General features: G+C 44.4%; 1 protein-coding gene across 1 annotated transcript in view; it reads right to left on the bottom strand.

Moving 5' to 3' along the window:
• The window catches only part of NIN (ninein), a 111,146-nt gene extending 90,657 nt beyond the window's left edge, over nt 1-20,489 (bottom strand). Inside the window, exons 1-3 of the mRNA XM_056133180.1 lie at nt 20,353-20,489; nt 19,841-19,891; nt 12,038-12,241 (exon numbers count right to left, since the gene is read on the bottom strand). Coding sequence (XP_055989155.1) covers nt 12,038-12,220 — 183 coding nt within the window. The 5' untranslated portion in view covers nt 12,221-12,241; nt 19,841-19,891; nt 20,353-20,489. The remainder of the gene's footprint in view (nt 1-12,037; nt 12,242-19,840; nt 19,892-20,352) is intronic.
• Between the last annotated feature and the right edge of the window lie 6,511 nt (nt 20,490-27,000).

Below are 27,000 nucleotides of genomic sequence, written 5' to 3'. Positions count from 1 at the left end.
GCATGAAAGAATATATTACTGGCATAGTTGAGTAAGGGGCATGTGGGCCCTCTAGGGATAGGGCTTATCTTCCTCTATCTCATTCCTCCTTAAAAAAAAAAAAAAGACAAAGAGATTTCTATGCTGGAAGCTAATTCTAGACCAGAGCATCATAAACTTTTCCTACTTGCAACTGCTTTTCACCTGAGAAATACAAAAGAGGAGAGTACAGGCAGAAACATCACAGATTAAGGATCTAGATGGTTTTAAATTACTTTCCAGTAGTATACCTTTGCTGCCAATTTTTTTGTGACACCCCCCACAACACACACACACACATTCAATGAGCTGACCCCATAAAGGATGGTGATACACAGTTTCAGAAATTCAGTCTAGACAAGTCATCAGATTTTGCCCAGACCATCTCCACCAGCTTTTGAGGCAGTGCAGACCTCATTTATATGGAGAAGGATTATCACATAGCCTCAGTGCTCCAGAGTACATCACTCTGACAGGAAATGAATGAGTGGTGCTCAAAGCTATTTATTCTCACTCTACCTGATTCATTACAAGCTTAATTATCTATACTGATTCCCAACTCATTATAGGTTAGAAAGTATAAAGAAAAGACAGGACTTTCCAAGTACAAGAAATAACTACTGATACATGGGGTTGAGAAAAGATATGAACTATTCTCCCTAAAAAAAATAAAGTATAAATAAGCTTAAAAATGAGTTTTGGGAGTTTTGGGAGTCTAGAGAAAGAGTACACAGGTAAAGCCCTTTATGCAGACCACTCTGCTTTGATTTCCACTCATGTGGTCACCGAGTACTGCCAGTGCAGCCCTAACGGGCCCTGAGTACTACTGGAGTGACCTCAGTATCCCCAGCATGGCAGGGCGCAGGCAGCACCACATTCTCAGGCCCTTGCATTCAACCCCCCAGTCTGCTGGCCAAGAATCATGCATGGGTCTCCTGAGCCTCCTGGGAACCCCTTAAAGAGTTTTGAAAACTCCAGAAACTAATTTAATAACATATACACTAAAAAACTGAATGAACTAGCATTATTTACTGTTTGGGCAAGCATCAGTGTGCCACAAATAAATCGTGAAAATATCGTTCATAACAAAGAAGAATAAGTGATAGATCAAAAAGATGCTAAATGAACAAGGACAGCCATATGGTGACCGATATATGATTTGATACGGTGGAATGGGGAGGAAAGAGTTCAGTTTCTGAGCTGGTGCAAGGTAAGTCTGGAAAGTGCTCTGAGTGAGACAAAGCCAATCAATAGGGTCTCTGGTAAATGACCAGCCCCTCCCTGGCAAGTAGAGGGGAGAGCAGTGGCGGTTCTTATGCTATTTCATTTTCCAAGATATTCACAGATGGGCTTCAAGATTTCTAAAATGAGCTTAAGCTTGCTAAGTCACATTTTAGAAGCAAAAGGTCTACAGAATATTCTGATGATAAACTCGGAGGGTTTGTTGGTTTGTTTTGTTTTGAACCATCAAACAAAGACTATTTCTTTCCTACCCCACAAAAACCTCTGAAAATCCACAGAAATCTGCCAAGCTGATTAAGACTATTGGAGCAGCTTTGTCTTACATGGATTTTTATGGAACAAAGCAAGCGAGTAGATAATTTCCAACGAAAACAAACCTTTGACTCTATCCACAGAACTGAGGCTTTCAAATAGCAGGGTACAGGGGTGGGGGGCAAGGGGTAGAGGGGAATCAGAAGGATCTGATGGCCTGGAGGGGCAGATTTTAGCACTCCAGAGCTGTGCAAGATGGGGTGACAGTGCACCCCTACAACACAGACATGCATACTCCCATAAGTCACTGTTACCACAATAAAAATAAAATAATAAAAGAACCTTTCTTTTAAATAAAAAAGATCTTTGTTTTTCTACTCGCACAGGCAGAAACAGAGACATGAAACCCTCAGCTTTCAAGAGCAGTAAATTTCACGTCTTGGAAGAAGCTAGTTGCTAACAGAGGCAGGTGACTGCTATTTTTCATCAATGCTCATGAATACTGATGTGGCAGAAAAGCCCCTTAGGGCCCAACCCCAACCAAAATGTTAATAAATGCCCTCTATTGTGGAGAAACATGCATCAGTGGACTCACTAAGTTTAGCAACTGGAATTCTTAAGTACATTTTTCTCCTCCAAGGGACTTTCACTATTGTATTATGTTAAAATTTAGAAATCCTCACAAAAATATAATGCAATTAATTCTCACAAGGTAATAAGCTCCCAAGTTGTATATACCCCGGCTGGAACCTCCTCATTTGAATGATAATTGCTGCCATTCATTTTGCAAGCATTCCTGTATCTCATATGCCTCAAAGGGCAGTTTGATGCAATGGGAAAATTACACGACTGACTAAAAACACACATGACATTTAAACTAAATTAACAGAAAGACTAGTAAAGTGCTGTTTTTGGTCACATGTCAACCCTGCATAGTAGAAATTTACCTCACCACTTTTCTTCTCCAAATTTTGTATGAATGTTCTTTTAGAAACACGAATCTTTTCGATGCAAAGAATTTAAGTCTCACAGAAGAAACAAAAGATGTTTCACACCATTAGGATCCAGCAAACAGGAAGCAGAATCTGGAACCCGGTGTTGCATAAAGTTATCAATGCAGGGAGTTTCCATATGTGTGCAGCAGTACTTCCAACAGACCCAAAAAGAGAGCTCAAGCTAGTGTTCAACAAAGTGAGCTTCTTAGAGAAGACAAAGGCCCATGCAGCTATAATCACCCTGAGGAGGTCTGTACCTATTAATACAAAGGAAAGTCAATAAAAAAGCATATTTTAGTGTCAGTGACATGGGTACAGAAACAAGCACTATCAGAAAGCAAACGTACAGAAGAATGCCAATTACAGTATCATTTAAAGAGAAGTGACAGGGGCTGGAGCTATAGCACAGTGGGTAAGGTGTTTGCCTTGCACACGGCCGACCCAGGTTCGATTCCCAGCATCCCATATGGTCCCCCGAGCACCACCACCAACCCCTGTGCATTGCCGGGTGTGACCCAAAAAGCCAATAAATAAATAAATAAACAGAAGTGACAAAGAAATACTGACCACAATGAGAGATATGGTTACAAAATCTTTTACTTGGGGGGATGCTCCCTAATTGTGCTTGGAGGCCTGGGGCTGGTACTGGCAATACTCAGCATGAATCTGATGGTTTGGTGTGCAGGCCCAGTGGTGCCAGAGGGAATGAGAACCACATCTGGGCATCATGTGGCACATGCAAGGCATGCCCTCCAGCCCTTTGAACTACGCTGGTCAAAGCGATAAACAACTACTCCGGTCAAAGCGATAAATACTCTACATGTCTCAGTGTGACTCCATCAATGGCAATGGCTCACTAAGTAGTGACTTACTGCAGAAAAGTGGAGGAGATAAAAGACCATTTTCTTTTAACTTCTAAGTCTTTTTTCTTTCTTTTTTTTTTTTGTTTGGGACCACACTTGCTGGCAGTGCTCAGGGATCACTCTTAGCAGGGCTTGGGCAACCATAGGGGATCAAACCCAAGTTGGCTCTCTGCAAAGCAAGCTTCTTCTTACTATCCACACTCACCCCCATTAAAAAAAATGATCTATAAAACGCAAAGTAATTGTACAACACTGAATTGCAAGACTGAGCCAAGGAGCCCCGCTGACAGGTAGAAATAGAGACAAACCACCGCCACATGAGGTTTTTTAGGAAACACATTCTCTACACAAATGGGTGTTTCAGAAAATCATTAGCGGCGTGCCCATGTTCGTATTAAAGATTCACGCTGGGTGTACATAGGGGATGGAAGAGAGGAACATACAGAGATATGCAGAACATGGTGAGCTAATTATGGTTCTGATGCAATCCAAGTCAGCCCCCACCATAATCTTGTAAGAAAGGTATTACTTTCCATTAAGCAGAGGAAGATATTGAGGCTTAGAGTCTGAGGACAGCAATGGCCATATAGCCAAAAGTAGCAAGGATTCATTCATACAGAATCCTGGTCTGACTTCAGGTCTGCTCTATTAGAACACTCTCTTGATGTGGAGGTGTTGAAGGAGGCGAGAGAGAATGAGATTCCTTTTTACCTACTTGAAGTGTGAGAACTAAGGATATACATGTTTTAATACAGAGACTGGGAAGTCTGAACACCCATTCCAGAGATGCTTTGAACTAATTCCCTCACCTTGGACAAGTCACTATTCTGATTCTAGGTTGTTCAGTCACATACATGTATGCTATAGGCTTAAGACTGTGATGGAGTCACAGTGCTTCCTCCTGTCCAACTGAAACCGCCTTATCTCACACAGTACCAGTATATCCTTGAAGTGCGATAGGTGAAGGTCAGAGAGTAATGAGAGTGAGTTTGGCTGAAGGGACTGCCTGGTCTCCAGGGCTGCCTTGAACTCTAGCAAAGGGAAAACTGTGACCATCAATGATGCCTTCATTAACCTCAAATACATGCTGTACATATCTCAGTGTGACTCCATCAATGGCAAGTACAATGACACAGCCAAGGCTATGAATGGGGCAGAAAGCCTGTCTTCATCTTTAGGGAGTGAGATCTCTCCAACACTGAGTAGGGAGTTGCAGGTGCTAAACTTTGGGAGAGTTCACTGTTGTCTTTACAACCCAGGAGAAGACTGGGACTCACGTGGAGTCAAAGAGTCACTGTCACCACCTTTTCTACTGATGTCCCTTGTGTGTTATGGGCATGAACATGAGAAGTAGGACAGCTCCCTCCATACTGTCAGCAATGTCCTCTGTGCTCCCAACTGCTCAGTCTCTCTGGCCAGGGTCATCCAAAATAACTCTGATAATGTATGTAGAGGGTCTCGTAACCCGCCATCACTGCCACCTAGAAACTGTGCATGGTCCCTCTGGGAAGCTGTGGGTGATGGTCAAGGGGCAACTCAAACATCATCTCTGCAGTCACTGGTGCCACTATGGGCAAGCATCCCAGAGCTGAACTGGAAGCTGGCATGGTCTTCCTGTCCTTATACCCAGTGTAAGCCATGGGTATAAGGATATGAGAAAATGTCTGCTGCCTGGAGAAAATGCCACTGATGATGATGACTTCAAGAAGACAGTGACGTTGGCATCATTGGTTATTTTTTAACTGCATTTTAAGTTTTATTATAAAAAAATGCACACACAAAAAATGGTCCAAGGCATTAATTGGTTCTTCTTGCATTCAGCTCTCAGTCTAGAGCTATGACTGTCTCTACAAGTTCCTTCCATCATATCACAGTCCTCCTTTGTCCTGCTGGGCACTGTTATTTTTGACCTCTTTTATGCGTCTGTGCTGACTATGCCTTCAAAGTTTATTCCAAATGCTTCTATTCCTCAGTTGCCCTTGGGGTGAAGCCTACGTGGACCTTTGAATTCTTATGAAGGTGCAGCAGTGTTTATTTGAGATGCCCCATGTTTTGGGGGGGTTGTGTTTTACAGGGGGCACAGTCGGTGGTATCCAAGGGCTACTCCTGGCTCTATATTCAGGGGTCACTCCCAGAGATGCCTGGGGGACCATCTGGTCCCAGGGGTCAAGCCTTCCCCTGCCTCCCCTGCAAGTGAAGTATGAGTTCAGCCCACACGCTCTCTCCAGCCCTCATGTTCTTTTTGAAATTTATCAGGAGCTTTAAGCTATGTCATCTTAATGTCATCTCTTTGTGTGGATTAAACTTAAGAAGACCATTGGCTCTGCCAATTACATCTTTCACAGCTCTTTAGATTTCAAGAGCCAAAGTTACTTTTGCAATGAGTCTGACAAAGTGCTAACACAAATCAGAGCAAGTCTTATAGTTTTTAATCCTGTGTTCCTTCCTATACACAGGAACTACAGACCCTTAGAAGTTCAAGACAACTCCAAGTGAGACTGTTGTAAAGAGTGGGAGTGATAGGCTACTTCATAGCACAAGATGAGTGTAAGGATCAGAACAAGTCCCTCACCATTTCAGGTTAAAATCGAATGGCCAAATAATAAGGACAACAAAGGTTTAGATATTTAACAGAGGCAATGAGAAATATTCCCACCATTCCCTCCAACACCTTCAAAAAGCCTCGGATCATTAGTATAAAATGGAAGCATGAGCCTGGGTAGTTATTAAGCACCATTTGATGATGAAGAGTAATTTCTGCATGCAGAGAACAAGTCTGGATAATCACTACCGGGAATTATTTCTGAATTTCTAATGGACTTTTTAAATGGTTAAAATGGGGTGAAAGAAACCCTGAAAAGCTTAATGAATTGAAAACAAACAAGCAAGTCTGCCGTAAGAAACTGATCATGACTGTTATAAAAGAACCCAAAGCACCTGAAAATGGAAAGTAGAAAAGCTAAACTGAAATACATGTATTTGTAGAGCTGTCAAATTTTAGAACTAAAAATTTCAAAGAGCCTTTGATGGCCCAAATCCAGACATCTGTGGGACATTTTGGAAACCTGTGGTGAGTTCTGCATAGTGTGGCCTGTTCTGATTCTAAATAGTGTCAGGGGCATACATTACTTCATCATCCACAGTCATATTAAAGAATATAGCAAGAAAACGCTTCAGAAACTTGGCCGGGGGTAATTTTTCCTCAAGTTGACATATTCCACTTAAAAACAAAAGGAAAACATTATTTTAAAAACTGGGTTTAACTAAAAGCTTCAATAAAAACAAGATATATTATCATTTCTGAATTTTTATATAGAAGCTTGTAGAAACACTTCATTTAAAACATAACAGAGACCACAGCACCAGAGATCCCTCAGGGCCCCATACCAGGCCAATTTCGCTAGGGCACCCCAGATGGAGTAGGTGCAGTCTCCCCACCTACTCCAGATGGATTTCCAGCATCCAAGAGCTTCCACAAGCAAGGCCCAGGTATGCGGGTACCAGGACTAAATCTCCAGGCCGCATGGCAGCAGAGGCTCCAGGCTGTTCCTCCCCTGCTCTCTGCCCACTCCAAGGCCTACCTCTCACCCCCACAAGCTTCCGGGGGGTGCCATCTTGATGCACCAACGGCCCTGGTCCAGAGACACCCAACTGAATCTCCAAATGGATTAGTGCCCTACAGAGATGTCTCTGGAACCCAACTACCTACAATCTAGGATCTTGGAAGCATGTGGCCACAAAGCGGCCATGCAAACTCTCATGATATTCAAAATGAGCAATGGAAAATAAATTATCTAGAATCTGCCCCTGGCAGGCAGGCTTGAATGGTGCTGGGAAAATTCGGGCAAAACAAAATGCCCAAAAGTAGAGACAGAGTATTGTGGAAATTGTCTGCCATAGAGGCAGGGTAAAGACTGGGATGGGGAAGGGGAGGATACTGGGGACATTGGTGGTGGAAAATGTGCACTGGTGGAGGATGGACGTTCGATCATTGTATGGCTGAATCTCATACACGAAAGTTTTGTAAGTGTATCTCATGGTGATTTAAAAACAATAATAATATAAAATAAAACATAACAGAGGTTAGTCAGACTTGCTCTGGCTCATCCTCATTCCATCCCCAGCACCACACAGATCCACTGAGCATCTCCAGGAGGGAATGAATCCTTAGCACAGAGCCAGGAGCAGTCCTACTAGGTATGGCCCCAAAATAAAAAAACAATAACATGACATGAAAGAAGCAAGAAGTACCCTTAATTATTTTTTTTTATTAGTGAAACACCATGAGGTACAGTTATAGACTTACAAATTTTTGTGCTTGGGTTTCAGTTATACAATGATCAAGTACTTATCCCTCCACCAGCGCCCATCCTCCACCACCGCGGGTCCCAGCATCCCTCTCACCCCCCATCCCACCCTGCCTCTGTGGCAGGGCATTCCCTTTTGTTCTCTCTCTCTCCTTTTGGATCCTGTGGTTTGCAAGACAGGCATTGAGTGGCAATCATGTTTGGTCTATAGTCTACTTTCAGCATGCTTCTCCCATCCTGAGTACCCTTAATTATTAACTGCCTGGATAAAAAATTGGTTTAATTAAAAAATCAATTGGCTATTTGTATTACTTACTTCCAGTGCTACAAACTGGGTTGTTACCTGACAAGTTCTTCAGTATACAGGACTTCTCTGTCATGGTAAGGGTCCAAGCCCCCGATTGGTACTTAACCAAAACAAAGATATAGATGGAGCTCTTTCGATAACCTAGCAGGGAACACAAACTGCTGATTTCCTCTCAACTCAAACCAACAGTTTTTGATGTTAAAGCATTTTAAATACTTCTATAGTAACTACCATGATCAAGATTTAAGTTATACTACAAGATCACACATATTAATTGAAACATGATTTGGGTGTTAGGGTTATTTTATTAGTAAAATGCAAGAAAATAGCAAGTTGATTTAAATTAATTTAACAATTATTAAAAGAAGCATCGGGCATATTAAAAACACACATATACTTAAAGTGAGCCAATGAGATAGTACAGGGGTTAAGACTCCTATCTTGAACGTAGCTGAGCCTGGTTCAATCCCCAGTACCACATGGTTCCTGAGAACCACCAAGTGCAGCCATGAAAGCATGAGGCATCACTAGGGTGACCCAGATAATTCTTGGCACCACAGGCCTAAGCAACACCACATCCTCAGGCTCTCCCACTGATCCTACTGCTGACCCAATGAGTCAAGAAACACCACTGGGGGGGTGGCGGTTGAGGGGGGAGGGAGTAGTATAGTGAGTAGGGCACTTGCCTTGCATGTGGCTTACCCAGCTTTGATCTCTGGGACCCCATATGGTCCCCCTATGCCATCAGGAATGATCCCTGAGTGTAGAGCCAAGAGCAAGCCCTGCGTATCGCTGGGTATATCCCAAAAACTAAAAATGAGGTAAAAAAAAAAAAGAAGCATGGTTTGGGTGCCCCCATGCTCCACTAAGCAAAAGATCGCAGTTACTGAAGATGAATTCAAAAATTAAAAGATAATATATTGTTTTGCTTCTTCCTCCCTCCACCCCACAAACTGCCAGGAGGGATTGAGGGCAAGGTCTCATACACAGGACATGTACTCTACTACCTAGTCGCATCCCAGGTCCTCATCTTGTTTATTTTCCAAGAAAAAATTATTTAAATTGGGCAAATCCCAGTAAAGGGGAACATGGATATTTTATTTTACTTAAAAATTATACTGGGGGGATGGAGCGATAGCACAGTGAGTAGGGAGTTTGCCTTGCACACAGCCAACCTGGTTCTGATTCCCAGCATCCCATATGGTCCCCCAAGCACTGCCAGGAGTAATTCCTGAGTGCACGAGCAAGGAATAACCCCGGTGCATCACTGGGTGTGACCCAAAAAGTGGAAAAAAAAAAAGAAAATTATACTGGAGGGGTGGGGTGGGAGGGAAACTTGTGACATTGGTGGTGGGAAATGTACACTGGTGAAGGGATGGGTGTTGGAAACATTATATGACTGAAACCCAATCACAAACAACTTTGTAACTATCTCACTGTGATTCAATTTAAAAAATTAATTAAAACTTAAAAAAATAAAAATTATACTCTTAGGGGATAAGGACAGGGAGGCTGAACACTGGGACAATGGTAAGGTGAATGGGCAATCTGGGGGAGGATGTGGTGTTGGAATAGGCAGTGCATAAAGACTTATCATCAGTACTGTAAACCACGGGTGCCTCAAATTAAAAAATGTAACACTGAAAAAAACTATACTCCTTAAGTTTTCAAAGATAGGAGCTGGAGAGATAGTACAATGGGTAAGGTGTTTGCTTCTATGTACCCAACCTGAGTTCAATCCCTGGCATCCCATATGGTCCCCCGAGCACCGCCAGCAGTAATTGCTGAGTGCAGAGCCAGAAGTGACATCTGAGCATCACTGGGTGTGACCCAAAAACTTAAAAAAAATTTTTTAAGATAAAATTTAAAAATAAACATTTAGGAAGTTTATGTATCCAAGTACAAATTTATTGGAAACCTTTAGTTTGTAATAAACAAAATAAGTTGTACCCATATTTCACAACTAGTAATATGCCTCAGACAGAGAGTAATACATTTAGATTTACTACACTACTATTTGCACAATTTAATTAAATCAAATGCTAATTCTTATAAGGCTTTCCATAAATATCACGTAAAAAGAAGATGACTGGCATTAAAACAACTTATAATTTTATAACCTGTGATCCCTACTCAGCATATTAAGAAAATGACAATGCTTAGAGTTCTCCAGTGAATTCCACAAATTTTTTTCTTCTAATTTAAAATTACAGGCCATACAGAATATCTTAAGAGCATATGGCCAGGTTTATGTGATCATCTATGGAGACTAATTCCATTTCATAAAAAATGCAAATTTAACAGTAATGCACTAATTCATGCCAACTCTGCTCTGAAGACAATCACCAGGGACCACCCAATGAAATCAATATGCACACATCTATTTAACTTTTATCACAAGCTCACTAAGTAAATATCACACTATAGACCACTTAGGTATTTATTATTCACAGGCAAATAGCAAACGAACAAAGCTAGCTGGTAGTGTCAAGTCGTTAACAAATCAATCAATGCTCCTGTTTGATTCTGCCAAATGAGGCTAAAGGTGTGCAACATCTGGAGGAAACTGTTAATCTTCCACCAAGGAATATGCTGTTTACAGCAGAGGGCACCAGATTCAGGCAGACTCGAAGACAAGATCTCAAAGAAAAGTTGAGATGTGTCAACTCAAAGTTGTATGTGTCTTTCCAGGCTTTAATAAGCAGTAAAACTGATCACTCCTCGATACTATTACTTAGGGTCCAAAAGGCTGAGATCCTCAATGACTTGAGTGGAAACACAACTCTTCATGGATTCTCACAACATCCAAGATTGAGGCAGAACCAGATAACCAGGTAGTGCATTAGAGAATGAATGGGAAATGATTAAATCTTCAAAGGACTCATTTCTACTGCTTTTAAAGCAAGATTTCTAGCAGTTATAAGGGATCAGTTAATCTCCCCAAAGTAACTAAGAATTGTTCCAGTGTGGGGAAACAATTCGCAATTTTTCCTTGAAGGGTGAGCCCTACTGAACACCATGTTCAAGCACCTAAGACTATCACCCTTCAAACATTAATTTCAGATGATAGCTCCTCCAATCTGTCTCATCCCAGTGAGCAGACAGTTCTACTTACACGATCAGGGTCACTTACATGAATGGTAAAAGACAGTGAAAATGAAATTAAGAAAAGGAACTTCAGTCACTGAGAAAAAGTTGAGCTTCACAAGTACTTCCTCAATTCACACCACATGATAAAAACCGCTCTCTACAAAGTATCAGTAGTTAGGGCAAATGGAACTCAAAACACATCACTTTTTCCTCTTGCTCTTCTCCAAAACCAACAGCAAGAATGAACTCAAAAACATACATGTGCCACTTTCCAGTGTGAGAACTGAGAGCAGAATCAGGTTGGAGCAATCACACATCCTTCCCAACAACAAAAGACAGAAAACGGCATGGATGGCTTCTAACTTTGGATTCATCTTTGACTTACTCTCTGGGTAGAACATGGATTTGTTATGAACTACAGAGGCTGACATGGGCACGCATGTCTGGCTGTGCAGAGTCTGAAATGAACCTGCACTGGATTTATTTACCCTCTGTCCAACTTTTCTGTGGATGATATAATAACCACCTCATACCAGAAAACACTGATACAAGAAACCACTTTATCAGGTATAAGTTACAGCAGCAATCTGCTCATTCCACAAATGGTGCTTTTCTTATTGCATTTCTTCAGAGAAACCCCAGTCCCCTCCATGGAGGAGGATAACTGTGGAAACTACAGAATGGCCACAAAAAAGCAGAGAGGGAGCATATCCTCTCTACTCTGCCTCACTGAGTGCTTACAGCACGCCCTAATATCACCAGCAAGAAAGAAAGGAACCCTCCCTGGTCACCTGAGCAGGCAGCTCTGCTAAGGAGAAATCCCTAGACATTGTCCCAGTCACTAGGATACCGTGTAAGGAAACACACAGCTCTCAGAAACAAGTTGCAACACCTGTGGTCTACCCCACCCTCAGCACCCCAATCCACTCCCCACCAGCTATCATGCCCATCCCCAGGACTTACCCTGCCCAACAGGTTGTCCTGAAGCAGTGTCTCTTGCAGCACTGGTGCCACCTCCTCCAAACTCAACATGTGGCAGAGGTCAGTGAGTTCCTCCTGTCCCAGGGACCCAGTGCCCGTTGTGTCAAAACTGTCAAACAGCTCCTTGAGTCGGGCCTCATGCTGGTCCTGCTCCACCTCATCCATCCCATAGCCCACAGCGCTCACCTGTGCAGGGGACAGAGATAAAGATCAGTCATGGGAGCATTCAGGATTCTACCACCACTAGCCCCAGCCCCCTGGGAATGCTCTATGGGTCTTGGGGCTCAGGAATCAGTTCACAGAAAAGGTAAAATGGCACAGCCCACAGTTGTCAAACCTACAAAACCAGAGCTCTCCAGGCTCCACTGTCCTCACCAATGTACACACACACACACACACACACACACACACCGAAAGATGGGCAGTGCTCTTCCAATGCAAGTTGTACAACATTTATCCCTATAAGCTACTCTAAACAGGTCTCCCAGAGGACAAAAGGCCACTTCTGATATGCACTAATGGTTAGTGAACTCCTGACTGGTCCAGAGGGGGGCATCTGCAAGGCATGGTGGGGACTATCATTTCTGTTGGTTCCACTTTCACATACCCCATCACAGTCGAAAGAATACAGTAAAAGTCTGAATAAATGTCTGACATAAAACCGCCTCCCCAATGACAAGGCTAAATATCTTTTACATGATGTCCCCCCAAAACAACTCAATTAACCTCACTGGTACAGCTCCATGAGGTGTGCCAGTAATATTCCCCAAAGCTCACTTTAGTCCCAGGGAGCTCTAGGTGATGCTTAGTTGCCTAGATAAAGGAAAAACACGACTTGAATCGTTCAGATGGTGAGACTGTCTGGATCAAATAGATCCACAGGGAACCTCCAGAGCCAGAACCTTTTACTCTGAGCCACCCTGAGGTGTCTCTTTCTTTTCTCCACCCAGACCTTGTATTTTTCCACTTTCTCTGAAATCAGCAAAAATAGAAAGTCATATGTCTCCAAATCACTTGGGTTGAAAAAAATGTACATCTAGAAATTCCAGAAACCTCACACTTAAAACATAAGATATGTTTTGTGGGGTTTGTAGGTTCTGGCTTAGACCTAAGGTTAAAGTGCTGGGTTTTCCATGGAACAGGAGAGGTGTGCACTGCTGAGAGGCACCTTCTTCCTGACGCAATGGAAGCCCAACTCACTGTTATACCCTTGAGACAGTGACCTCAGCCACCTGAAACAAGGCCCCTTGACTCTAAAGGCAGCACCTAAAAAATAAAACATGTATCTGGCCAATACATTTTTATTGTGATTGAAAGCGCATCACGTGAAATCTCCCCAAGTAGCAAAACAAAGTATACAGAGCAACACTGTCCACTGATTGTGCAGTGCACTGCACATCCTCTACCATTTTTTTCCATCTTGCATTACTGGGTTGTTACACCCCCTGCACAGCACTCCCTTACTCCTCCAGAACCATCATTCTACTGTTTTAAAGTAGCACCTTTCCAAGTGCTGGATCAGAAATCTCTGACTTACAGGAGTAAGCTATGAGCACAACGTGGTGTGGCCCAAAACCTACTAAATAAAGAGAAATCTCTCTGGATTATAGGTGATGTCCGAAGAACCAATTACCAGAGGAGTCACTCAAGTTCAAAGGCCGAATGCAGCCAACTGAGAAGAACCTGGGGGCTTCCATAAACCAACGGGTGCTGGTCAAGCTGTGTGGCTGCCTTTCCACAGATAACCGTTCAGAACATTTCAGTGCACTACTGTTCAAAACAAACCCAGACTCTGCCATGCCTGTCCTCAGGGTGTCCACAGACTAGGTCCCCTCAAAAGATGGAACCAAACAGCTGGGCCACATCACTCAGTTTTTTCCGAGGTGACACTCATCTAGTCCCAGTGCTTTCCTAGAATGGTCTCCTCCTAATTATCAGTTTTTCTAACATGGAGGTGCTGTTAGCTCTGGCTTCCTTCCCAGGGTTGGTATGCTGGGTTAACTAATCACCATGCAAATGTTTTCCAAATTAAGTTGAGAGTGTTACATAAACATCAAAGCATCAGAAAAGAAACACCAAAGTGGCAAAGAAAGCCACGAAAGTTAGGCATTTAGACAAGGTCAAGTTTGGCTAGTGAGACTCACTTGGAGTCCAGCGGTTAATCATCAACTAAGATCTGCAGAGAACCTCCAGGATGCTCTGGGGTTTTCAGGGTTGCCATAGCTCTCAGGCTTGCTCTGAGCTTTACTGTCCCTTGGGCTGTCATCTGATCAACTTCCAGAAAGTCAGGCTATTCTGTTTTTGCTTGGCTTGACATGTGTTTGAAACTCGAAAGTGAAAGAATCTTAACGTGTTCTGTCTTACAATTCTTCTTGAGGGGTGGGGCTTTGTCCATCTAAGGCCATCAAACAGGATCCTAAAATCCAGGGCTTTTTGAAAAGTACTCATGCCCTGTTCTTTGTGAATTCCTTGGAGTTTCACTATATCAAAAACTTGCTTCATTTTATACCAGTTTTCCTTTTAAAAAAAACATATAGCTTTATTTCCCCTTCCTGTCTCCCAAGCACTGTGCTTAAGGAAACACTCTTTTGAGCAAAGTGGAAAAAACTTCTCAGAAACAAATGATCCTATAGAACATCCAGGAGATATAGTGACAAGTTACTAGCATTCCTCTGGCACAGAATGCACTTCTACTCATAGATATCAGTCCTCAAAAGTTTATCAGAAATTTCACAAAAAAGAGTTCTTACAAAAAATCCACTTGACAGAACCGTCATTTTAGGCAAAGTCCTCAAATTCTATTTCTTTGCTATCCATCCCACAAAAAAATGACCTTTACATCAGGAACTCAATAAATATGATGAACTGACTTAATGCAACCTTCCATGAGTGGAAGGTTACAAAACTGAGCACATAGCGGCTTTAAAATACCAATTTCTTCTGCACACACACACACACACACACAAACACACACACACACACACACACACACACACATCCCTCTTTGTCCCTATCCAAGCTTCTTTCAAAGGCGCTTTCAATCTTAGACATAGCCAAGCAGAGGGTGAAAGTCAACACTCATAGCCAAACTGTAAAACTACCAATAGTTTGAATTCAAGGAGCTAGTAAGTTAACCCAAGGATTCACAAAAGTCAAAAGCTTAGCAGTTTTTGTTCTTTGCTAATGTGACTTTGGAAGAGTGTATATGTACCAAGACAATTTCCAAAGTCATTGAGCTTATAGAACGAGAATAATAATACCTATCTAGGAGGGGTGCTTTCAGGATTAAATATGGCAAGCAAGTGAAAGTGGCTAATCCCAGAGCAAACCACCAAGAAATGGTCTACAATTTACTAAGCACACAGTGGTAGTTTATAGTTTATACAACCAATCACCTATATATCTCACTTCAGAGCGACAAAGCAGGAACAGAGAAAAAATACCCTAACAGGGGTGTGCATTATCTTATTACTAAATTGTGACAACAACTGTTGATCAGCTCTTTAAAGGTAAATTACTGGTAAATTAATGTCAAAAGAAAAAATGCAGTTGGAAGTTAAAAAAAAAACTTTAAAAAAATGCCTGAGTTTCAATGATAAATCTATCCTGTGTGAAGTACTTCACATATATAATCTCATTTGATTCTGCTTCTTTAAGCTAGATCTTATTCTCGCTTAAGGTACAAAACCTTGCTCCCTGCTTGTATTTGGCAGAGAGTTCCCCCAGAATGCTGGAGTGAAAGTTGGGCTTTAAATGATACATTCTCCTTCAAATTGCAAAGAATGATTCCTGGTTCCTAAAGTCTGCCCCAAACCTACGCCTCTACTTAGCACCTACCTTCTCAATGAAATAAATGGTCAGAAGTCTTTACAACATCTTTGGACACACAGGTACAAAATGGGCAATACTCCAGAGTACTAACTGGCAATGGTTAAATGAGAGGCTAGTGCATAGAGTCATCAATCAAAACACCAACTACCCAGTAACCACTCATCACAAGAACTATTCTGAGCATCTTCCTTCCAAATAACTCACAATAAAGCTGTCAGAACACACAGACCCCAAAGGGGCTGGCGATTACAGATTTGTGCTGTGCTTCACTCTGTAGTGCAATAGTGGCTGATGAAATTCCAGTGCCAGCAGGCTCTAGGGAGAGCAGAGGGGGTGCAGCTGGAGTAATGAAGACTGTCACACAAGGCCCGCATGCAGCAGATACGTGAACTTGTGAACTTTCTAGCGTCTGAGGTAGAGAAAGGAGCCTGCAAGAATGGCTCCCCATCCAAAGGAAGTGTCTGTTCTGGGCCAGAGGGAGTGAAAGGGGACAAAATCTGGCAAAGGAAAATCAAATAATAAATATACACAATGCCAGAGCCCCCAGCCCGGGCCTTTTATCTCCCGTCCAGATGGCCCAGCAGCTGAGCAGCTCCACCAATGTCTGCTTGCCCCTCTTGGCACCCTGCTTTCCTCCTGTATCATAATAGATACTCTGCGATCAATGTTCACACAGAGCTGTTGGGGGGTCCACGGATCAGGCAATGACCACCAAGGAACTAATTTTGTTACTTTATAACTAAAGAGAAGAACTGGACAGACTCGGCTTTTCTCATTCATGCCTTTTGCTTTCATCATTTGGCAAGTCACAGCCTTGCAATATCAATGATCAAATTAAAATGTTTATTTTTTTCATTCTTTTCTGCAAACTCATTGCTGTAAAGATTTTTTCAGGCTTACCATTTGGGGCTAATTTCATTATGAAGTAAATTTATGTCAAGGAAAAAATTCAAGTTTAGCAAGAGCATAATAAACTGTCCGATGTAACATGTCTCTGTATTTCTGCTAAAAACAGCTGCTCAGCAGACTTATCCGAAGGCCTCTTCTCTTCTCAGACAACATCCCACTTCTAGCTATATACCAAAGCCAACAATAGTTCTGTTCTTGTACCACCAAGTAACCACGGCTTACATGCAAATGCAAAGGAAAGTCACATTAAAGAAATCTGAAAGAAAATAACAAACCTTGCTAACTACTCCATACAAACTTAATACAATTATCATCCTTCCCAAAACATGAATAAGCATTTGTATTTTACTATCCTAAATGAAGCAAGAAACCCAAGTTTTTGTTAAAGCTGACAGCTAAGTACACTGCCCAGTCAAGTAGTTAACTCGGGATGGCTGGAAGAATGAAATAATCAGCTCAGCACACTGTGGATTCAATAACCTATAATCAGTTACTAAGCAAAATTACAGAAGTAGAAAACAGAACTACATATTTGTTGCTTTCTTAAAAGAAACTGCTGACAACCACTTTTACTTCTTGAGCCATGTTTACTCAAATTAATTTAGAATACCTGCAGCTAAGAGTATAGTTTCCTGGGACAGACACAGAAGGCTACTCTGTTCACATCTGTAAACATTATTTTCTCAACTTTGTATTTTATTAAGTAAGAATTAGAATATAAATGCTTTGTAAAATCCTTAAGTAAATGACTAATTGTAAAAAGAAATTGCAATAAGAAGCAACCTAATTTCAAAGTTGCTTGTTTGTTGATTTCATAATACTTTTTAAAAATTATTTATAAATATGATAAAACTATCTTCCTGAAGGCTTCAGAAAATCTCTCAATAAGCCCCTGCAAACAGATGTACATTCAATAGCCAGATTTCAAGCCACATAATTTATTGGCTTACAAATGAATTGGCATTCATAAAAATAAATCTCCTGAAAAGACTTTAGGCCATTTGAACCCCTCTAAAACATTTCAGCTAAATGTGCCAACCCATTATCAATGTAAAACAGATAAAGTGTATTATCATTATCAACATAAAATGAAAATCTTAAAATTGGTGAAGTGTTAGTTTAGAAAGTCATTTGCAATGACATTTAAAACAATCTTCTGGAGCAACATTTGACTTATGATAAGAATACTGCCTATTAAATAAAGATGGGCTGCTCTGAACTCATTGGAGCCCCATTCCTCCCTCCCCCCCACTGTGACAGTTAACATCTTTTGATATTAAGGGCCATTACATATCTAAAATCTTTTTTAAACAGAAAGAAAAAAGAAACCCGTGCCATTTTGAGTAAGTGCCTATTAAAATGACTGATCTTTGACATTTTAATGTAGAAATCAGGCTTTGATGGCTTCCTTTTTGTTACCCCCTGTAAAGCTTTCTCTTGCCTTGACATTATCTTTGCTGATGGCCCACTCCATCTGGCACATCCCAGAGTCCTACCCTTTATCTGTGCTCTGGTTCAGAATGTTTTCATCTAAAGCAGCACCAGAGATCCGGTGAAAATAAACAAATCCTCGCCCAACTTCCCTGCAGTTCACCTCAGCTCCCTGAGGATGCTGACATACAGCTGAGGAGATCAAAGGAAACCAGATTCACAGCCTGCAAGGTGAGGGTGACACATGGCCTGGGAGTTTTCAAGCCTCCTCTATGGAAGAGCAAGATGTCCCCATATCCCAAGTCAGACACCAACATGGTAACCATGAGAGAAGACAAGATAAAATTCAGCTGACATCGAAAATGAAAACACATTTCTTTGCAGGTTGTCAAGCCGCTGGAAACAAGTAAGACAGACATTTATGTCAACAGGTTTAAGGGAGCCCAAGGGAGAAATCTTATATTCCATCTAGGGAGTTGATTCCATGTGCCACAATGGACCTGATCAAGATTCTAACGATAAAAAGCTACCAAGTCTGTGACAAAAGGCAACTCTGCAATTGGCTTTGGTTTCTCACACATTCAGGAATTAAGGTGCATAGAAAGCCCATCTCAAATAAGCAAGCAAAAGACCTCAACAGTTAACCTGTTCAGAAAACTCTCCCCAACTCCTGTTTTATTTTTCCAAACAGTAATCAGAAGTCAGGATTTCTTCCCCTTTTCCCCCCCTTGTTTGCTTGTTTTTATTTTTTGGCTGCACGGAGCTGCGCTGAAGGATCACTCCTGGAATGGCACAGGGGGCTGTATGCGATGTCAGGATGGAACCAGATCACCCTGTGTGCAAACCAAGGGCCCTACCCTCAGTACTATATCTCTCAGGAGCCCAGCCTTTGTTTTATTTCTACTTTAACTGTAGCACTGTCCTCCCGTTGTTCATCAATTTGCTTGAGCGGGCACCAGTAACATCTCACAACAAATTGTGAGACTTGTTGTTACTGTTTTTGGCATATTGAATACATCACGGGGAGCTTGCCAGGCTTTGTCGGCGAGATACTCTTGGTAGAGTCTGACATTACTGGGGAAACGCCTCTACCCCCATCTCTATCTTCCCTCAACTTGGCTGAAAGAGCTCTCCTTAGGAAAGCACAACAGTTCTATGCGTTGACGGGTGGCTGGTTTGAAGGCTACAGAAGCCCCTAAAGGGGCTTGGAACCTTCTCCTGCAACACTCCACACTTTGATCCCGCTCTAGGAATTACCCTCCTGTCATTTACTCTACACACACACACACACACACACACACACACACACACACACACACACACCACCCCTCTTTACAGCTTCCCAACTTGGCAACTGAACAACCAACACCCTGTCCGCCCCCTCGGGGATGCAAGTCCGCTAGGAACCCGCCCGCGACAGCGGTTGCAGCCCGAGGCTGCGAGCGGGCAGCAGGCGGAGTGGCCTGCTTTGGAGCTGGGAGGCGCGGCCGGGTCAGTGGCGCGCGCGGCCCACGTCCCTGGCAATCTGGGGTGAAGAGGCGTCCCCGTTCGGAGCACCCGCGCACGCCCCGCCGCCGCACACGACCCCCACCCGGGTCCCCCGCCCCCGCCTACCTTCAGTCGGCGTCTGGGTGCCGCGCCGGCCCGCCGGCCGCCTCCGGCGCTCTGCAAGGCGAAGGGGTGCGCTTTGTTAGGGCGCGGCGAGCGCCTCGGTACTTTGCAGCCCGCGCCGCGATTCTGGGCGCGCGTCCTTCAAAAGGACGCGACGGGAGAGCCGCGCGAGCGTCATTTCCATATGTAAGGGGCTCGCGCCGAGCCCGGCGCGGCTTCCCGGCCGCCTCCCCGCCCCCAGCTCCGCCCGCGCCGCCCCCTCCCCGCGGGCTCCGGCGGGAGCATCCTCCGGGCCCCGCACCCCCCATCCCGCCCGCGCGCCTCGCCCTCGGGGACACAGCGCCCACCCGGGTCCGGAGCCGCGACTTAAATTGGAAAAAGCCGACAAACCGGCCGCCCGTCCGTCCGGGTGCGGGGTTCCGCCCCGGGCCCCGCCGACGGCGCGGGGACCCCCGCGGGAGGCCTCGGAGCGAGGTGGGGGTGGGGGGCGCCGGCTGCCGCTGGCCCCGGCTTACCGCGTCCCGGGGTTCAGGGGCCCGGCGCCGCGACGGGACCCATGACCGCGGCTGCACGCAGGCTGGGTGGGCGGCGGGAGCGGCAGCTGCAGCGCGGTGCGGGCGCGCTCAGGTCCCCGCTCGGCCGCCGCCACCCCTTGCTCGCGGCGCCCGGGGAGGAACCAGGCCCGCGCGGGGAGGAGGAGCCAGCGCGGCGGCGGCAGCGGCCCGGGCGCGGCTCCTCCTCCTCCTCCTCCTCCTCCTCCTCCGCGGCCACGCCACAGGCTTAGCCGAGGGAGGAGCCCCCGCGGGGTTCGTTCTCTGCACCCCAACCCATCTCCCCGGTTCTTCGACGGGGATGGTCCCGCGGGCCCCTTGGGTAACCTGACCGGGAGGCGGCGATAACGAAAACGGAGAGGACAGGACCCGCGGGGCGCAGGGCCCCGCGACCCCCCGCGCGCCTCGCTCCCCTTTCCACGCGCACCCGCATCTCCTCGGCACCCCGACAGTCCGCGCCTGGTCCCGGGAAAATGAAGATGCGGGCTCTCTGGCCTCTGTGCACCCCAGATCTCTCAGTCCTTGGGCACCCGCAGTTGCCCACCTAGTCCTCGAAAGTGCCCACACTAGTGTTTTGCGGGTAGGTGAGACCCCCGGGACATCAGCCACACAACACCTAAACCTCCTGCAGTTGGTTATTACTGGGCTAACTAGCGTGGTGCTCGTTGCTCTTCCTCCGACGCCACGGGATTCCACCCTCCCACTGCGGCCCTCACCCCCTGCCCCAAGTCTTCACGGTTCAGAGTTCCCGTTCTTCTAACCTGGTGGTAAGCAGGAACTCTACGTCCCAGTTCAAAAGAGGCGATAAATGTATCGCCCTTGAAGAAGGAACCTCCTGATTATGATGACCCCTTTGTCCGCTTAATTCGGCAAGAAACCGGAGAACCGCTCCTGACCCCGGAGAAAATGGGATTGATTGGGAACTTCACTTAATAAGATGTTGCTCTAAATTTTCACCCCAGCTGCAGACACCACTGCATTGTGCGGAAGAGGAAGCTGGGCCTTAGCCCTCTGGGAGCCTGCCCTGACCACACAGCTAATGCTAAACAGAGCTGCGATTCAAAAAAAATTTCTGTCCCACACTTGGGACAGAAATTGCAGAGAAACAAATGAAAGCAGGTGAAATGGGTAGCATTTGAAGAAAGCCCTAGGATGATTTTCATGTGGATTTCCTGGCTGTGGTATTGTGCTACAATTATGCAAGAGTTACCTTTGGGGGAAATTGATTGGGTAACAGGTCTGTAAGAAATATCTCTAAACTCCTTCCATTCTTTCTTCCTTCCTTTTTTTTTGGGGGGGGGTGGGGGCAGGAGGGAAGAAGGGGGGAGGTGGGGGAGATGGGCAGAGGAGACCCGTGTTTTGGGTTACCATACTCTGGGATCACTCCTGTTAGTGGTGACCAAAAGTGATGCCAGGGTTTGAACCAGGGTCTGCCATGTGTATTGTCTCTCCAATCCCTGAATTGTTACAGTTTCTATGACTCAACACTTATTTCAAAATAAAGATTATTCTTTGAAAATCAGTCTCTTTTTTTTGTTGTTGTTTTTGCTTTTTTGGGTCATACCCGGCGATGCTCAGGGGTTACTCCTGGCTCATGGACTCAGGAATTGCTTCTGGCGGTGCTCCGGGGACCATATGGGATGCTGGGAATCGAACCTGTGTTGGCCATGTTGGCTGCGTGCAAGGCAAACACCCTACCCGCTGTGCTATTGCTCCAGCCCCAAAAATCAGTCTTATTTTAGAACTTGAACTTTTTTACAATGTACACCTAGAGAATAAGAAAGAGCAGGAGATGGGGCCCATGATGAGGCACCAGTGCTAGAGTATCCCCCTGGCCCACCCAGTATGTGTAAGGCCCTGAGTCAATCCTTGCACCCACTCCACACAAGCCTGTGGGAGCTTCTTGCCCCTAGCACCAACTGCACCCACACCCCCAGGAGTGGCTGCGATAACAATGAAAATAACATGAAGATGATTGGGGTGACAGTTCAATGGGTGGAGAGCATGCCTTGTATGCAGAAGGCCCAGGCTGACACTGCATATGATACCCCAAACCTCCTGAGGAACATCCCTGAGCCCCACTGGCTGCGATCCCCAAACAAACAAAACATAAAAATTAAAACAGAGGAGCAGTTCATGGTCCCCTCTTCCTGATTAACACTCTTGGGTAAGTGCACGTGGACACACATGCTATGAGGTCCATGCGTCAGTCCAGAAACAGTTACAGCACACAGACACTTGTATTATGTGTTCAAAGAATAGCTAACCTATTCTCAGAACACTTACATAGGTTTCATCTTATAAATAAGAGACCAGGGAACTAAAACAGTTTGGGGAGATAAAAATGAAGCTTTTTTTTTTTCCTCTGCTGTGGGAGCCTCGTCCTACTTACGCCTCTCTAAGTTTTCCTTTTAACCTGCAAGTATCGTTAAGGATCAGCCTGCTTATTAGGTTAAAGTGGAGATTCTCGGGGGCTGAGAATGTTGGCGGTGGCATTCACTCTCCATGGAAATAGACCAGAATTGGCAAGAGTTATATAATTTGAAAAATACAGGATTTTCTGTCTTGAGAGCAGAGAAGGAGTAGTGTTAATTCTGGGTTAGTAAAGGGATTAGAACTAGAAATTAAATACAACCTCCAGCCACAGCTATAAAAGAGAGGAAAGAATAGAGCTTGGCCACTTTGTGATATACCTTTGCAGAAGCAATCCAACCCAGGCAGATAATGTAACACAATGTGCTTGCAATTTAGGTTGCACAGAGGGCAAGGTTAATCTTCCTCCAGACTAATCACTGGAAGAAAGTGGTGGTAAATTTAGGGTCTGGCAATAAAATGAAAGAGACAAAGACAGAGAGAGAAGGCCTTGCACATTTCTTTGAGTCAATAGCCATCTGTTTTTTCCTGGTCGGAGAAAGTCTCTAGCTCCTGCCAAACTCAGTTTACCCTCCTCCAAAGTCACAGTGGCTATATGTTATTTCTTAGTCTAGAAAAGTCAGGAATATTGATAATTCATGCCAGAACTCTCAACTTCTTCGGAAAGTCTTTATTAAATACATTTCCGGTTTCTTTGACCATTTGAGCAAAATAAAATGGTTTTCAGTTAAGTTATAGAGCTGTATCTGGAAGGGCCAATGATGATAGCTGTTCATCAAGGGTCATCATATCTAGGGACTCTCATGGTGAAAGGCACCATCATTAGATCCCCAAGGTGTGAAAGGGAGGCGGGGGGGGGGGGGTGGAAGGGGGAGAGACATGGGTTCCAGGCAAGCAAGTCAAAAACTCAAATTCTCAAAGACAAGATGCTAGTTGGTAGTAAGAGCCCAGTACAACTTAGCACCAATGAACATCTTGTCACTCTAAGTTGGTAGTAAGATTCTGGGGAAAAAAAGAGAAACACGCTGGGAATGGATGGTAGAAAGATAGGAGGCAAACTGTCACCTCTGTCCCTGAAGGATTGGAAATTAGAATTCTTCCATTTTTCCTGCTGGAAATAAGGGGCATGGGGATTGGCAGATTCAATTTGTGAATTAATTTGCAGGGATACCTCCTAAAGCAGTGCTCTGAGGGTCTTAGAGCCATTTAGCAATTCTTGATCAACCAGATCAAACCGTTCATTGTGGAGTCAGAGGATATGGAGCTACAGTGCTGGGAACCACCAGAGCTACACCCCATAATGCTCAAGGGACCACAAGGTGCTTAAGATCTAACTGGCCTGGCCCCTGTAAGGCATAGATTTTAACCCCTATATTATCTCTCCCTCCCCCCTGGCCCCTTAATTAATTTTCTTAAATAATCATTGGACATTTGATCTGTGACACTGCCCTGGATGTAATAAGCAGCTCTAAAGATATATAAGCTTTGCTTTTTGACCTTGAGGAATGTACCATCCTCCCCTGCAGGAGTAAAAGAAGGCACACATGGGGGGAGTAAGGACCTATGTGAGGTGGATGGGAGATGGGATGCTTGGGTGCATCTCCAATGGGGGACACACGCATGTGATGTGGTGGAGAAGAGAACGATGGTTTTTCAAAATTGAAGCTTTTGGGGCTGGAGCAATAGCACAGTGGGTAGGGCATTTGCCTTGCACATGGCCCACCCAGGTTTGATTCCTAGAATACCATGTGGTCCCCTAAGTACTGCCAGGAGTAATTCCTGAGTGCATGAGCCAGGAGTAACCCCTGTGCATTGCTGGGTGTGACCCAAAAAGAAAAAAAATCGAAGCTTTCATCAAGCTCTTTTGTTCAGACTCTGGCTCTTTCCTGACAAAGCAGGTTTTCCTGAATCTCTGCAAATCATCCTCATCAAGCTGGCCAGCCAAGCCTCATAGGCTCCCCTATGTACCTACCTCTGCTCAGCTTCGGGTGTAGTTCCTCAGGATGGATGCACCTCAGAACACATCTCTGTTTGCTGTTCTTTAATTGACCCACCCAACTCAGGGCTCGGGAGTTACTTCCAGCCATGCTTAGGGGCTCCTAATGCAAAACCTGCATTCCACCCCATTGAGCTCTCTCTTCCATTCTGAAACTCTCCTTATGATAGGTGAGACGTGACTATTTACAAATACTCACACTGAGAAGAGATGTTGTCTGTGTTTGTGGAGAGGCAGAAGGGGTGCTGGGTATCTTCATTAGGAACTATTTTCTTTTATGTGGCTACAATCTGGGAATATTCCAGTGTTCTAAAGACTTGTACTACAGCTTCATTCAATGGACTGGAAAGTGAAATTCTACCTTTGGAAGCATTGGCCTTTCTTTCCCTCATAGTCACTTATCCTCATGTGTCTTTGAGTGGAATATGATGTGTCATTTCTCCCAGCCAAGACTACTTGAAATGTTTTTAAATCTGGTGCATACACAAAAGAAATGGGAACCCAGAAACATTTTTAAAAAGTTCTTTCCTATAAAAATAGAATGTGGGTCACATGTGAATTCACACATTTCCAGAAGTCACATGAAATAAAAGTAAAGGCAAACAAATGAAATGAATTTCTTCATATTTATTAGCCCAGTAGACCCTTTAAAATGTGATTCACCATATAGCCCATATAAAAAGTATTCCTGGGTTGATTTGCATTTGTGTTTGTAGTAAGTCTTAGTGTGTGTTTGCTGCACATCTTCACTCGACAGCCACAGATGCTGGGGCTGCTCTGTCAGAAGCAAGAAGGGATTCTAGAGTCACAGAGCTCTGTCTCATTATGAGACCCTGGGCTCCCGGGTTGGTGCCTTGCTCAGTTTGTCACCATGAGTGGAGCATATCCCAGGGCTAGGCCCTGCCACCTTCCACACTTGCCTCCTCTGCAGCTGAAACAGCTCCTCCAGCATGAAATGCTGGGTTAAAAGTAACATTTAAGGGGCTGGAGCAATAGCACAACGAGTAGGACGTTTGCCTTGCACGCAGCGATTCAATTCCTAGGTTCGATTCCCAGCATCCCATAAGGTCCCCCGAGCACCACCAGGAGTAATTCCTGAGTGCATGAACAAGGAGTAACTCCTGTGCATCGCCGGGTGTGACCCAAATAGAAAAAAAAAAAAAAAAAAAAAAAAAAGGAACATTTAAGATAACCATCCTCTAAAATCTTTGGCTCCTAAAGAATAAAAGAAGATATTTAAGGGCCAGAGAGATGGTATAGGGGTTAAAGCATTTGCCTTGCAATTGGCTGACCCCAGTTTTCTCCCTGGCACTGAGCCTCACCAGGAGTGAGCCCCAAATGCTGAGCCAGGATTCAGCTCTGAATACTGTTGGTGTGATCCAACCCCTTCCCTCCCCCATATTTTCCAGGAGAAAAGAACCAATTCCATGTGTTTTATTTATTTTCCATGCCATAGATACTCTGGATATTTCAGATTCTGTGTTGCGGGGTGAGCTCTGGCCATGCTCAGGGGATCAGATGTGGTGCTGGGGGTTAAACCAAGCTCAGCTGCATATAAGGCAAGCATCTTCATCCATGTACTCTGGGCCAGAAATTCTCTGGCCCAAAACATGCTATTTTAATACTTAGAAAGGACTACCATGTAGCCAGGTGTTAGCATAGTTTGGACTACCATGTAGCCAGTATGTTAGCATAGTTTGCTACTCAGTTGTGTCCACATCCACAGGAAGAAAGAGGTGGAGGAAGAAAAAGTGAAAGGAGAAGAAGAGAGGGAAGGAGGTACAGGGAACAGGGAGGGAGGGAGAGGGGAAGGGACACCAGAAGGGCTGAAGGTCAAGAACACAGGCTGGACCATGCCCTCCTCCCAGTACGGAAGGGAATAGCACCTCCATTCCCCGGCCTGCATGCCACCCACAACTGCTCCTACCAGCATCACGAGGAGCCATGTTGTTTCCCATGATGAATCTTAAAGATTCTAAAAAAAAAAAAAAAGCGACCTTTAGTTGTCCCCTCTGCTGATTCAGCAGCACTTTATAGTCTGAGTCAAACCCAAGCTGAATGCACAGAGAAATGATCATGTCAAAAACAGAAAATGAGAACAACAGAAAAGAGCACTGCACCCAATAATGAGGACATTTGGGAATGCACTGAACAGAAACTGTCTCTGTAACTGGGTGGACAAGAAAGCAATTAGATATGTCATTACAAAAACTGACATAAATCTTAAATCTGCATTTTGCTTT

This window comes from Sorex fumeus, unplaced genomic scaffold, assembly GCF_029834395.1.
Source record: "Sorex fumeus unplaced genomic scaffold, SorFum_2.1 ptg000098l, whole genome shotgun sequence".
Classification (NCBI taxonomy): domain Eukaryota; kingdom Metazoa; phylum Chordata; class Mammalia; order Eulipotyphla; family Soricidae; genus Sorex; species Sorex fumeus.
The sequence above is the reverse complement of the archived record's forward strand: the minus strand, read 5'-3'. Positions and strand labels throughout refer to the sequence as shown.